The 15,841-nt window shown below is 38.4% G+C and overlaps 1 protein-coding gene across 1 annotated transcript; it reads left to right on the plus strand.

Annotated features, from left to right (window-relative positions):
* Positions 1-558: 558 nt before the first annotated feature.
* pithd1 (PITH (C-terminal proteasome-interacting domain of thioredoxin-like) domain containing 1) lies at positions 559-13,346 on the plus strand. Its single transcript, XM_080211484.1, has 6 exons — positions 559-765; positions 2,098-2,141; positions 4,918-4,995; positions 7,938-8,042; positions 10,304-10,412; positions 11,932-13,346. Exons 1-6 carry the CDS (start codon positions 577-579, stop codon positions 12,031-12,033), a joined length of 627 nt encoding a protein of 208 aa, XP_080067610.1. The 5' UTR covers positions 559-576; the 3' UTR covers positions 12,034-13,346.
* Positions 13,347-15,841: the final 2,495 nt, after the last annotated feature.

Raw genomic sequence — 15,841 nt, forward strand, 5'->3', positions numbered from 1 at the left:
AGAAGAGTATGATTTCTATGCCTTTCAGCTTTCACGAAGGGTCATTTGGACATGTAACATCAGCTCTTTTGTCTCCTTACAGATGCTGCCAGTCCTGCTGAGATTTTCCAGCATTTTCTCTTTTGGTTCTATAAGAGTACGATTGTTCTCCCTCAGTCAGTGTACCCGTGCTAAATCTCGAGTGTAAATATATTTTTAAAGAAGTTGCTAATGAGAGAAGTCGGGCAATCATCACTCCGCCTACATATTCCGTGCCTGCGCGTCTCTTTCCGGTTCACCTGATGAAGGAGCAAAGCTTTGAAAGCTTGGTGATTTCAATTAAACGTGTTGGACTATAACCTGTGTCCTCTCATCTTAACGGGAGGAGAGTGTCGCCTGTTATTATTTCCAAAGGAAGACGCAGGCTGGGGTACCGCACTACCATTGCTGTGCTGGGTGAAGATGGCGGATGTGCAAGTGCTCTATCTGTCCCATTCTGCTCCCGGGGTCATGTGACCGGGGTCACTCCGGGGGCAGCTCGCCGCACGACAGTTGCGCGAATACATTTTGCGGCGGTAGCAACAGGCTGCAGCTAAGATGTCTGGACACAGCCATGGGCACGGACCGTGTGAGTGCGAGGCGCACCAGGAGCCTGCCGAGAGGGGCCTGGAGTATGGCCTGTTTCGGAAAATCGACCAGGAGAGGCTGGAGTGTCTGAACGAGGCGAGTGAGGGCTCCGGAAAACTGGTCTTCAAGCCGTGGGAGGAGAGACTGGACCGAAGCAAGGTGTGGCCAGCAGTGTCAGTCTTCAGACATGCAGGGTGGGTGGGAGAAGAGAGAGAGAGGCTTCAAATACTGAGTTACAGGGACACATATTACTCGGTGCAAATTGCTGACTGTAGAGCCAGAGGGAGGGGCCTGGGATCGAGTCCAGAGATTCACAGTAAGTCCTGTCATTCGGGATAAAATTAAGCTAAACCTCTAATGTATTTTGCAGAAGAATCATTGCCTAGAAGCGATCATGAGGATGCCACCTGATTGTGATCACATCATGAACCATCAGAGTAGAATTTAACTCGATAATTTTAAGACTGTTGTCAAAAGGAATCATTCCCTGAGTGAATGCTACTGTGTCCACAAGTTTGCTGGGTTTGTTCTGGATTGCTGTCTGTCATACAGCTGAAGAGAATTGGCTAATAATCATATTTTTAAAAATCATACCAATGTCAGACCATTGCATGGCTTGTCTGCAGGATAGCTCACTCAGCTTTGGCACCGTTCCCCAGATTAGTTTAGAGGGTTAGTTGGGTTGAGTATGCCAGTGTTGTGGTGCAATGTGATGCTTTGGTTGCAGCTAAATGGTCTATTTTCCTTTTTTAATTCCATAGTAGTTTGATTATAATTGAGTTACAGCAGTGGATAGAAATATGTAAAGCCTACAAGATAGTTACAGTTCTCCAATGATTAGTTCATGCAGACAGCACAGTATACATACTGTGGATTAACAGTACTGCAGCAATGACAGACTAGACAATAATGTTATTCATAGCACTAGCAGTGTTGGTGAATGCTAAGCAATTGTCTTCAGAGAGGAAAATTTTAAAAAAAAAAATTTCATGTGGGAAACAAAATATTCAGAAATTTTGTAGATCTCATTGAAATCTGTATTTGCATCTTAGCATCTCAACAGTTACATGGAGGCATGATAATGATTTTTAGTTGTTGCAAAAAATTCTTAAGTGAATAGTGAGTAACGCTATGTTAAATTTGCTGAGTACAATTTTATGTAAAGTCAAATGACAAACTTTGCACCTGATAATGTATTTTAAGCTGTTTCTGCAGGTCGGCTAGGCAAAAAAAAATGAGTAAAAATGCCTGTCTATTTAATTTCATGTGCAGATCAGGAATATATTTGGTGCAAGCTGGATAAAAAGTAAATGGATGATTAAAGATGCAAAACTTAAAGTGCCAAATTGACTATGTATATTGTGTTTGAAAAAATACAGGAATTGGTCAATTAGCAATGCAGGCGTATTGGATCCAGAAAATCTTGAATAAATGACAATGCCATTTCATGTAGCTGACCTTACCAGTGTCTGGTATGTTTCTCTATTGCAGTTTGTAGAAAGTGATGACGATGAGGAATTACTATTTAATATTCCGTAAGTATCATATTAAAAAGAACCCTCTAAATGTAATTGTGCCACCCCGTTGAAACATATGTATATGAAAGGCACATGTACACTCACAAGTATGTGAGATCCACAGGATAATAACAAATTAGTGCTAAGCTTTCTGTTTCTAATTTATAAAAAAAAGTTTGTTTTTGCTTTCTGGGTTTATGTCAAAAATTTGAAGATACGCTGAATCTCTGATTTCTCCAACTGCACAACAGCTGTAAGCAAGCTGAATGCAAGCTTTGTTAATGCTGTGACTGGATCTTTAGGATATTTGTAAAATAATTTTTCGTCATCCAATTTAACCTTGAATGTTGTCATGACTTATGCAATTCAGCAGGTGATCTGTCTTGTAACTCCATGATGAGACTTTTTCCTGTGCTGTATTCTAAATTTTAGCAATCACCTCATGCTCTTGAACCCTCATTACTTCATAAACATTTCTGTTAATTCATTGCAACTGCAATGTTCTAATGTAAAATGCCAAATTTTTCAAGCCTTTCTTTATGTTTGTATTTTTTCAAACCAGGCAACATCCTTATCTTGGTTATTCACTTTCTAAAACTGCTTTATTTTTCCTATGTGTAGAGCGCAAAATGGCACACTACACTCTTTAACTGAGGTCTTGGGAAGATTTAAGTTTTTTTTATGTTCTAGATTCAGTGCCTTTTGTGAAAAATTAAATTCCATAACTGTTCATTGAAATATAACGTGTTTGTCACTCGGTGTCACTATTAAATTTCATTGGAAATAAACCCTTGATCTGTAGTTAAATATCATTGGCTGCATCTTGCGGGGCCAATGGGGGCCTTGCCCACTGGTGGGAGGGAACTCTTATCTGTTTGTTGTGGAGGCCCAATACAATCAATAGCACTTGAGCCTCCTCTGCAATTGAGATCTCTTGTACCGGACATCCCGTCTGCTAAGGGCTGGCAGTTTTTTATTTCACACGATGTGAGCATCACTGGGAAATATACCACTTATGAGTCTGACTTGGAGGTTCAACAAAATAGTTTTATTTCGGACAAAGCTTTGAGAGAAAGCACTGGTACTCCGCAGTACTTGACAGCTACCTCTCAACTACGCAATGGTAGTTGAGCATCTTTATACCTTTTAGACAGATAGTTTGGACATTAGCTATTAACACATCGCTACAAGTTGAGTAGGCAGATACAGACATCGACGGTTAACACATCATTACAAGCAGACTGGTACGGACAGTTAATATATCATTGTACATAGAATGGATACATTTATGCAGTTATGCCCTCTATCAATGTCTGGTTTTGATATATACATTTATGTATTTATGTCCCCATCAGTGGCTGATCTTATTATCAAACTCATTGTTCTGCATCTGCTCTTATCTCAAGTCTTAAAGTGCCCCAGGTCTGACCAGCTTCCTGCAACAATTCAGATATTGCTGGTTTTAACTCTTTGTGAACTGTCTGTGCCCAAAGTCAGTGCCTTTTAATGTCCCTTCCCAGAGTCCATTTTGTGTCCATCACTTTAATTTCACCATAACTGGCTGGGCTAGCATTTATTTGCCTGTCCCTTACTGCCCTCCATTTCAGATGGCATTTTGAGAGTCAACCACATTGTTGTGGATCTGGAGTCACAAGTAGGCCAGATCAGGTAAGGATTGCAGATTTCCTTCCCTAAAGGACATTAGTGAACCAGTTGTGTTTTTAACCACAATCAACAATAGTTTTGTCATCACAAGGCATTTAATTACAGATTTGTTTTTATTGAATTCACACTTCGTCATCTGCTGTGGTCCCCAGATCTCACCCTGAATTACTAGTTGAGTGACAATTGGTATGCCACTGCCTCCCACCAGATGCCCAGAAACATCATGGGACCTGAGACCAAAAGTGAGCAAGCGTGAGATGAGGGATGGGGCAATAGGTCTTTGAGGCAAGAGCAGGGCATGCCTTTCAGTGGCTCTTCTCCTTCCTGATGTCAGATCCCTCAATTGGGCTCAGGGCTCTTGATAAAGAGGGAATGCCATCCCCAGAAGCCGCTGGTAAAGCCTGACAGGCTTTGCTGGATGGACTTTCAAAGGTGTAGGAAAGCTGTGTGCCTCCTGTTAAATCCCCAAGGCATCACTAAATTGTGGTGAGATAATGGGTGTCAATAGGCTCTTAAATGAGTCTAATTGACATCCCACCACCACTCGTCAAGGATTCCACATCTGTTTCATTTGTCCTGTGCCTAATAAAGGGAGATTCTCCTCCCAGTGGAAAGTTGATGAAGGGCCTCCAAGCAGGCTAGGATTTCTTAGTTCCCAACATAGTGAGCTGCATTAAATCCAACCCCATGAAAAGTCTGACCAGTTCATGAATTTGTACAGAATGAAAAAGCTGAATTGGAGCCTGAGTCTCACTTGCCAGCTTTTATTGTACAGAATACATACAATTGGCATTTCTTAAGTTGGAATTTACAATGCTTTGAACAGAAGAAAAAATATGGGACCAGCAAGGTTTGGACAAAGCTTCACTGAAAGCAGCAATAGAGTGAGTTCTAGAGGAGAGGACAGGGTGGAGCACTGAGGATAGGGAGCCAGTCACGAGATTCAAGGAGCGCAAGGCTGAACCGATCTGCCAAGTGATGGATCTAAGATTTGTTTCAGACTCAATTTGTTTGAAACATACTTGTTTGCTTAAAGTGAGTTATGGAGGAGGTCTGCTGCACATACCAGAATAAAGCCCTAGATCAGGGGAGGTGTGTAAGATGATAATTACTGTTCATCTTGTTTCAGTTTCACAGGCAATGTGAAGCTGAAAGGAATAATAATAATGGGGGAAGATGATGACAGCCATCCATCAGAAATGAGATTGTAAGTGAAAGAACGTTTTATTTTAAGCTATTTAACTTCATTAAAATATATCCATTTAAAAACTGGAATTGTATTTAACTATGGAATAGGTTCCTATGCCTTTGCTATGAAACTTTCAATCTTTAGATGGTTCTAGGTGAGAGTTATATGTGTACATGTCTTTGGACGTAATCATCTAATTGAAAGCTATATTTTTACTGATTAACTAAACTGTTGAATGCTCTAAAAGTGATTGTTAGCCTAACTAAAATTATCCCAGCCTTTACAAATATGCAACCCCAATGAACCAGTGGGAGATTTTTTGTATACTGTGACAAATTGCTAATGAATGCTGTATTTTGAAAGCATTTAACTTGAGCTGTTGTGGGGATTAAAAATGGTGGATCTGAATAATTTACCGACCTGCAACACTGAATCACAAAAATGTATTCAACATTGTGTCCCCACATAAACACTTCATGCTTAGTGAATGACTGACGTTATATGTACACAAGAAACCATTCAACCCATCAAGCCTAGCCTTTCCACTGATCATTTATTTTGCTGTAGACTCTGCACCTTATTTAATATTCTGTAGGAAGTGCTATATAAAAATACTTGCTTGTTCCCAAAGAAATGTTCTTGGGTTGTTGGCAACCCTGGAAGGGCCCCAATTATTTATCTTCACTAGTTGAATTATGATCTGCAATATATGGGGTGGAGATCCTTGGGTGCCACAGTGGCAAAGGAGAGCAGGTACAGTCAGGGATATAAGCAGTGAAATGTGCAAAGAGAGGGGAAAATAAAGGCTATTAAGTCTGTTTAGACCCAAAAGATTTAATAACAGTTTTTCAATACAGAGCAAGAGAAGTTTCCAAAGTGCATACTGAATGTATATTGTAAACTTGGCAATTGTGGCATAAGTGTAACATGTGTCTTAATGTGATTTCCTTCATTCAGTGAACACTTGAACTTGAAACCAGTTTACTAGGAATGCTTTTTCTTCAGACTAGGATGAAATTCCTTAGGTTGGTCTTCAAGTTTGAACTTTAACAATGACAGTAAAGATGCAGTAACCCTTGTGCAACATACAAGTATTTCTTGGTTATGACCAGAAACATGACTTTCCACAACATGGGACAAGCTGTCCAGCTGGAGAGTGTAGCAGAACACACTGTGTGGTTGTAGTGTTGGGGGCTGTGGAAGTACAAAGAGGGAAGCCTGTGCAGGGCAGCAGGTGATCCAGTGGAATGAGGTAAATTATAAATACATTGTGACAAGTTTGATTTTCTTGGATGTTAGTTCAGATGGAAAATATAGTAGTAGTTTCTTAGGAATTGTCTTCCCCAGAGGATTGTGATATTCCATTACTGAATAAATTTATGCTGAGATAGACAGATAATTGGTCTCACAGGGAATCAAAGAATATAGGAGTGGTGAGAAAGCCATAGATCAGCCAGGGTTGGCTGTATTGAGTGTCTGAGCAGGTTTGATGTGCTATATGGTCTACTGCTCCTGTTTTTTTTACACTAGCTGAGAACGTTTTTAGTCTGTCTGTGTTGTATTCAGAGAGGATTATAATAGAGCTACATGTAATTGTATCCTCATGACTTGCAGCAAACACATTGCCAACTGATTAAATCATAATTAATGTTGTACCACAATGTAGCTAGTTATAAGCACAAGATGAAGGAAGCTGGCTTTCTGTGAATATGAGGAGGGTTACAATTTGATTCCCTTCTGTTAACACCCTAAGTCTGACCAGAATGGAGTTTTCTTGAATTTAGAAGGATGGAAGAATTTTACCCAATGTCTTGTTTAACTATTTACGTACTGATTGCAAAGTAACAAATCTGACAGACATTTGAGGTTTAAAATAAAAATTTGTTTTTAGATTAAAAATCCACCCAAGTAGAGGTAGCAAAATACTTAAAAACGTAAAGCTATTCTTCTCGCACTTTTGCAACCCACCTTTGCACACAGACACGCTTGCAATGTTTACGAGTTATATACAGTAAGTAATTTCTTTGCCAAATTATTTAATGCTGAAAGGTCAGAAACTTGAGAGCTCACTGTTTGAATCATTGACTGGGCATTGTGACTGTGGCAAAGTTCCTTAAATATTCCAGGAGTTGAGTTGACGCCTCTATAATTAAAGTTGCTGGAAACAAGTTATTTTTAGTCTGTTCCAGAAGTAAATGAACTTTGCACTCCAGTTTCATTTTGGTGGAAAATCCACTAACTCTGTGCTGGATTTCTAAACTGCAAGAGATAGGATTTTATCTTGGGAGAGGAGAAAAGGGAGATCCTTAATGATTCATTGGCAGCTTTTCTAGACTATTTACATTGTTTGCAGCTTCCTTGCTGTATTAGAAATTTTCTCAGCTGTGTGTATTTAATAGTGACGGGGTTCTTTGGTCCTGTCACTGTCAATGGAATTTCCCATTGATGTCACCCATGCCACCATGAAACCAGCATGAGGGAGTGCACAGTAATGCGATCTGAAAATCCTGCCAGTGTGAATATCCCCCCCAGTTATCTCGATGCCAAAGGGTTCTAGCAGACTTTGTTTCATTGGAGCATAGTCTTTCAGAAATATTAAGTCTGGTACATTTTTCACTAAATCCTTTCAAAGTAGTTCTTGAACATCTGGTGTGAAATTTCATGAAGTTGTCTGGGCACGTCTGAATTGCAATTCACTGTGGAACTGGCCAACTTACAGTACCAGTTGTTAGGTGACTTGTGGCAGCCTTCTTTAGTCAGTATCTTAAGTCATTTTTCCTTTTTAAACAGTTCAGTATATGCTTAGCCAGTGAGATTACAGATTAATGTAATTCATTGTGACAGAAGGAAGAAAAATAAAGAAATGAATCTGGAAATGTTATCTTTCCTAATGTTTATACACTTGCAAATTTTCTGCAAGTGATATAGAATATACTAATCAATTCTTTTCTTTCCATCAGGTACAAGAACATCCCACATATGTCATTTGATGACACGGGTAGGGAACCTGATCAAGTGTTTCCGCTTAGCCGAGATCTCACAGGGGAGTTGGAATATACCACAAAGTATGTCCATTTTTGTTGTGCATTTTTAAAAAAAGTGAAAGTGCTCTTCACCAGTAATTTGAAACACGTTCGACGAATTGCTAGCCTGTTTTACACCAAATCCATTTTTCTAATTGAGAAAAATCAAGCATTGTAAAAGTTGGCTATCAGTTTATACAGTCCTGTTTTGCACCAGTGTTGAAGATCAGTTCTCACTCCACCTGTGAGAGGAGGAGCCACGAAAGACACCATGTAGTTAGAGTGAAAAGAAGGAGAAAAGATAGTCAGCAAGCACCAGCTACCCTTTCTGACATTACAGTACAAGTGTGAGATTAATAAACTCTTCTGAACATTTTTATTTCCTGCCCAGGTTGTCACTCAAACTGGAGGGTCCAATTGCCATATTGTATATTATTACGTTAGCTAGTAACACTCTACCTATCAGCAAGATTAGGAGTTCCTTAGTCCATTGCACCTGAAAGTTCTTTCCTTGTTACTAGGAAATCTAACTATATAAATCTGGTAGATGCAAGGATATTGCTATCACCTGCAAATTTTAATTGGTAAGCAGAGTCAAATTTATTGCTGATGTCTGGTCCCATTACCAACCTCTAACCATGAGCTAATGCATTCCCATTTATTCCAAAGCCTTGATTAACTTGCAGCTGCTTGACTCAAGGTGGAGGAGAATTGCTCTTGCTACTCCATTGTCTCAAAAGAATTTGGTCTGTCTATTACTGTCTATTTCCCATCAAGCTGAGCAGTTAGATCATCCATTAGTGAAGGTTTCCATAGCACATCAGGAATACAGTTTAATTTCATAATTGGTTAAATTTGTGGTTATACAGACAATACCTTTGCATATTGTATTAGGCAATAGTGAATCCTTCTAAGGCACCTTGTAATCTTTACCTTACCCTGTCTACTGTTATAGTAAATTTAAAATAAGGGGCTTTTATACTATTACCCTACTTCACCATCCCTACCCCAACCCCTGAAATGTCTTGAATTGGTAATCAAGGGCGGCATGGCGGCAATGGTTAGCACTGCTGCCTCACAATACTAGGGACTTGTGTTCAGTTCCGGCCTTGGGTGGTTATCCATGGAGTTTGCACTTTCTCCTGAGTCTGCGTGGGTTTCCTCTGGGTGCTCCGATTTCCTCCCACAGTCCAATGGTTAGATCAGTCGGCCATAGTAAATTGCTTCTTAGTTTCCCAAGATGAGTAGGTTAGATGGATTAGCCATTGGATAGAGCAGGGTGGTGTGATAGTAAGATACTCTGTTGGAGAGTCGGTGTAGACTCAATGGGCCGAATGACCACCTTCTGTACTATAGGAATTCTATAATGTGGAACTGAAATTAAATGCTTGTTATTGGAAGTTAATAAATAATGGTCCATAGGAGATTATTTATTAAATTCTGGTTTTGCTTGACAGATTGTAATAGAATAATCACAGTAATCTTCCAGAATTTGCTGGATGTTAATATATTTTGGAACTATGTTTAGCAGATCTGGTTATCTCAAAAACTGTTGCATAATTTTGCCAATATTGCTTTGGTAGGAGTGTGTGTGTGTGTATATATATATATAGTATGGGTTAGCACGCTGATCCTTTGGAACTTGGGTTCAGATCCAGACTGCTTGGATGAAAGTTCTCTCATATACTGAGGGTGTAATTAATTTAGTCACAACATGGTCACTACAGCAATAAAAAAAACCTGTTGAAAATTCAGTACAAGTTGAAGTTCAGTCCTTGCCCATTTGTTTATAGTTTGATACTGATGACCAGTCCAAAGTGACAAAAGGTAAATGTAAGTAGTGCAGTGTTCCTGCTTCCAGAAGCAACACACCGACAAAGTAGATGGTTTTAACCAGCACCTCCAAAAGCTGCATTGGTAACCAGCTGTTCGCCATCAAAGGCGGCCAAAGATGCATCACTTTCAGAAAGCTGTGCGTCCAAAACATTCCTATCTCCTACATTGTTCCTTGCAGGCCAGCCAAATTATTTTGCTGTCATACTCTGTACAGGCACTTAGCAAGTGTATTGAATAATGTAATCAAAATTGCTAAAATAGGCATAATTATTCTTTTACATTTGCAAAAGCCATCAACATATATCCTATTGGTATTTTAAAGTTGTACAATTCAATTGAGACGACTTTATAATTGTGCACTATTACATGTTGAAAATAGTATATTGCATTACTTATACCCTAATTAGTAACTACAGCAGGTTCAATACTTTTTAATATTTCCACTTGTATGTTTTGTTTCTTTTTAGGATAGCTCGTTTCTCCAATGTTCACCATCTTTCCATTCACATCACCAAGAATTTTGGTGCAGAGATTACAAAAATCTATTATGTAGGATTGCGAGGGGAATGGTCAGAGGTGAGACTGAAAAATATTAAAAATAGTTTTGAAAAGTTATAAAGCATTCACTGGCATGAGTTTACATCTTGTTTTTATCTTGCACCTTAGTGATATTGCATAGCAAATACTAATGTCACTTTGAGATTGACAGCCTTGGAAAAACACTTGATATTTTCAGTGAAATAATATGTAATTTCACTAGGGCTTGTTGTATATATTACCCTGCAGTATTTTGAAGTATGCAAGGCTTGTGATCAAATGAAATACACTGGATAATTTCCATGTGAATCAGTGAATAATCCTGCTTCAACTCCTGGAAATCTGGCAGTGAAAAGTTATTTCTCGTTCCTTTTACCCTTCTTCTCTTGAAGTGATTTATAGTTGGATTAATTTCCACAGGCTTCAGTATCCTTCTGGTACCCTCATGACATGGCCGTCTGTAAATGAGTTGAGGAGAGGCAATGTTGGTGAACTATTTACTTTTTAATCCTAAGGACATCAGAGTTGATCCAGTTCCTGTTGTCACCTTAAGGTCCATTCTGCAGATCCATGACTGAGTAATAATCAACAATGAGAACTTTTAAAACACCATGGTTTGTTCTATTCCTTAGCCAGAGGTACTAAGGCTAATTAGAACATCACTTGACATAAATTGAATGCAAAGCAGGCATCTGACTCAGGACATTGTTTGATGCATTTAGCCACCAAACTCACTTGCAGATTTATTTTTACTACTTTTTAACTAACTAGCAGTTTGGCATGTGTCTGTGTGTCAGCAGCTGGTGATTAATGCAGAACACATCACAGGGGGGCAAATGTAGCATCTTGCTGTTCAATTTCCATTTCCACTTGTATAACATCCCAGGACATGTCATGGGCACAAAACAACAAATGGACACTAAGTCAAATATAAAGATTTCAGGGGGTGTGGCCAAATGTTCAGTTGCAAAAGTGGTTTTTAAAGAAGATCAAAAGAAAGGGTTATAGAACATGGTTATGGGGGGTGGTAATTTTATTTTTAATTAAAACAACATTGCAGTCAGCACCATACCACCTCCAGCATTTGAAGAATTAAAATTGTTTTTTGAAGCAGAGGTGTAAATTGGGTAAAATGTTGGTTTAATTCTTTTGAGGCTTAAGCTTTGAATCTAAACCACTTCAACGAAGTTGAAAATTTTCTCAACTCAGTTCCTATTTTGTCTAGAACACAGAACAGTCCCATAGTGTGCCTCTAAATTGATAGTATTTATTTACACAGAGCATTAAGGTATTTGGGTGCAAAATGAAAATATTTCATGGATGTATTAGCCATTGTAAATGCATATTATTCAGCTAAATTAAATGGTTTCTCTGTGTAATACAATTTGTGTTTTACCTAAATACTTGAAAGCAATACTTTAAATAGTTTGTCTTCCATGTCACTGACATCAGTCCCTTGATGGACAGAAAGAAATTATATTTTTAAACAAAATAAATAAGAAAATAATCCTCTGCTAGAACTGAGTAACACAAAATGAAATTTTCCTTTTTGTGACAGGGCCACAGACATGAAGTGACGCTTTGTACATATGAAGCTTCTGCCAACCCTACAGATCACAAAATTGACCTCATCACTCCTCAGACACACTTCATTGCTTAAAATGTGACTTCTGATGCTATAGTGTGCATAAAATGTAAAAACTGCACCACCCTACCAAGAAAAATGCACTTCCAGAATACCTGGGCATCCTACAGTAAATGCCCAGTGGAATAGACTGGCACATTATCTAAGCTCCAAACAACTGCGACAAACGTGTGGTGAACAGATGATTAATAAGGAGGTAACATTTGCTGTTTAATTGGAGTCTGCAGTTGCTGCTTTGATTCATAAATGCTAATATCCTGATTTAGAATGGTATTTAATATTCTTGGCCTCAAAACAGGATATTTTCTATTAAAATTAAATGCCTAATTTTATTTTACATTAACAATAAGATTTGAAAAATGCTGAAAATCTACTCCTGTGCCTGCTTCTCAAAATCCACACATCAGAATAATCCATTGCTTGTGACATTGTTCTGCTCCTATTACCATAAGATTCTCGAGCAGTAATATTTTTCGTAAATCATAAAACCTTAAAGAGATGCTTTTCTGTTAACTGAATTTTTTTTAAAAAGTGCACCGTGATGTCTAATCAAGATTATGAAAATCTATGTACCTAAATTTGGAGACCTCATTGATTTTGTAATGGATGGGGACTAGTTTCTTCAGAGTCCAGTAAATCCATTACACTGCTTTTTGAGCACCACAAAAAGCGTCAATGCTCTTGAAATTATTATGAAGAGGGACTTCTGTAACACGAGCACAATCACAGATCAGGAGCAGAGCCAAAATGTATTGATTTTTAATGAATGAAATGATCCAATAACATCTATCAGTCATATGTAATCTATCCATTCTTTCCCATTTTTCCTGCAAGTTGCTGTCTTTCCATATACCTTTGTGCATTAGATTACATAACCATGAACACTTTTGTGCCATTTGAGTATCAATCCAGTGAATGGAGGTTTTTTCGCTGCTTGGAACTTGTGTTAACATGGATATAGTTGAAGTTGATTGGATGCTTTTGTTTTTGTTGATATCCACTTCACTTAAGCTTTTATGTTATAGTTTCCAGATTTAGAATTTTGCTTTCACAACTCCAGAGAATGCAACCATGGTTTTAAGAAGAAAATAAAAATGTGTTTGCTATTATTGGACTGATGGTGTGTAATCCCCTCTATTTTTGAAGGCTGCATTGCAGTTACTGTTAATGTTTGTTTTGAAGATTTTGAAATAAATGTATTTCATTCAAAATTGCTGTAATGCAATTAACTTTAAACACAAGCAACTGAATAGTGAATAGATTGTCTTGATTATATGTCTTGAGTTTCAATAATGTGATGGAAATAAAGTGTAAACTAAGGAAATTAATCTAAATCCCTACACCTGTTTATGTACATCTTATTAATGTGCCTCAGTTACAGCCAACCTGAGACTGTCCAAATGATTTATGTTTTCTATAGTGCTCACTTGTCTTTTGGCACAATGGGAACTATCCCTGCCTCTGAGCCAGAAGCTCTGGGTTCGTATCCCATTCCCAGGAATTGATGGCTGAGGAAGGTGCATTCATAATGTTGTCAACAGGTGTACAAACCTTCAAATCCTTCCAAACATGAGAGGGGGAATGGTTTTCATGCAGAGTGGTGAGTGCCTGGGACCACACTGCCAGAGGAGATGGTGGAAGCAGGCACATCAGCAAAGTTTAAAAGGCATCTGGATGGGTACGTGAATAAAGGGATATGGTCCAAGTAGGGACAAAAGGTTTTTCTTTTAGGGCATCATGATTGACACGGACCTGGAGGGCTGAATAGCCTGTTTCTTTGCTGTATTTAGTTTCCCAGTAGCTGGTGGAGAGAGTGGGAGAGACTCCTGGTCAGCCATACTGTGGTTTGACATCCTGAGCTTTCAGGCGCTGGCAACAGACAAGTGACCTGTTCTGGGAATTACCTGGAAACAGATGAAAGTATTCCATAAGTGCACCATTCAGTGTGGGAAGAGAATTGGAGTTGGAAATATTGCTCACTAAGCTTGATTGTGGCTTGTAATGGATTGCCACACAGCTGACAAAATTTCTGCCTCCCCTGATGAAGTCCAGATGCCTGCTACCTGATTAAATGCTGATCGACCACAAGGAAGGGCACAAGATTTCCCATAACTATTTGGTAAAAAGGCCCTTAAACCCATTGGGCCTATACCTGCTCTTTGGAGAGCGATGTAATTAATTCCACTATCTTGTTCTTTCCCTGTAATGATATGAACTTTAACTTTGCTAAGTGGTCCAATATATATGTGGTACTTCTGTTGAACAAAAAACCTGATCAAGTTAGTCTATTAACTGTTTGTCTTCGAGAAATCCATGCTGACTTTTTAGTGCATACTTTCCAAAATGCTAATTAAATTTGTCCTGGTTTAAGTTAGTCAAACAACAATTTGTCTTTAAGAAATCCATGCTGACTTTACTCATGCAGACATTCAAAAATAATTAATTTTTGTCCTAGTTTAGTAATTGTAAATGTTTGTGTCACCTTTTAGACTGACTTGTGTTGTAATGACTGAATTTATCCCTTTTTGTTTGAACGTTATAACATTTACAATCCTTTAGTTCTCAATCACTACCGCTACATGCAAGGAGGTTTGGAAAATTATGGCCAGAACCTCAACACAATCTTCCCTTCCCTTCCTTTCTGAACTGGATAACTTTTCAGTTTGAAAGAACAACAACTTTTTAAGCAAATCTTTATTGTTACATTGGCAGCATTCTCTTCTCATGACAATTACAAACTGCTTGTGTAAAAATGTGGATTTGTCAAAATCATGAACAGTAGCTTCTTGGTTTATACAATTCATTATTAAAAGCAGCTATACTTTGCTTAGAGGCAGCTCCCGTACTTTCTTAGCATAGGGCTAAAAAGTGAAAGCAATTGACCCTTAAACCTAAAGAGGTGGTAGAACCAATTCTATCTAAAGAAGGCTATGCTATAATTGCTCAGAATCCTAAGGAGGCATATAGGTTGGATTTATGATCACAACATCAGTGAAGGCTTGGAGGTTTGAGAAAGTACATCTGGCTGAGGCGCGATAACCTGAGCCCATGCTACACGCTAAATATTGTAACAGCAGCACACTTATTATGCAAATATTCTTTTTATCCCTTGTTAGCCTCAAACATTGGAACTGTAACAGATTTGTTGTATTAAGGACTATTGTAAAGTCAACAGTATGTCATAATGGCAGTTGGTGGTCTTAAAAGCACCCCGATTCTCTTGCATTTGAAGATGTAATTTACCTTGATTTGTGCGGCCCATGGCTTACAGGCTGAAGATCTGCTTAGCCTTGGAGCTTTGCTCAACAAGCATCTCTTTTTCAATCAACCTGGTTTCCCTAGGTTTCTGAGCCATTAAATGATCAGCTGACCTGGAACCTCCACCTCTAAGCAAATTATGTAAACATCTGGAACCACTTCAAGGAATCTCAACATTAAGACAGATGAATGCATATAAAATAGAACTGTGCATTACACTACATGTAAATGCATAATGATGCAATTGCAGATGTTATCATTCCAGTTTTGAGTTGTGATTTGGAGAGCATTTGAACCTTTATGCTAGAGTGAAGTTCTGATCATTTCGAGACAGTAACATGGTAGTTACAGAGGTGATTTGAAGTAAGTACACCATACGAGAAAATGAACACCAAATAATGTATTGCTTTGAATGTGACTCACTACGTAGATAACGGGAAAGAAGAATGAGCTTAAGGTATTGGGCTAAAATTAGAGATAATATATGCTTGCAAAAAATCAAACTCTCATGAGTACACACTTTCGGTAATGATTTAATTGGGTAATTTATCTAGATTGATTGTCC

Source organism: Carcharhinus amblyrhynchos, chromosome 24 (genome assembly GCF_965287045.1).
Source record: "Carcharhinus amblyrhynchos chromosome 24, sCarAmb.v2.hapA, whole genome shotgun sequence".
NCBI classification, from domain to species: Eukaryota; Metazoa; Chordata; class Chondrichthyes; order Carcharhiniformes; family Carcharhinidae; genus Carcharhinus; species Carcharhinus amblyrhynchos.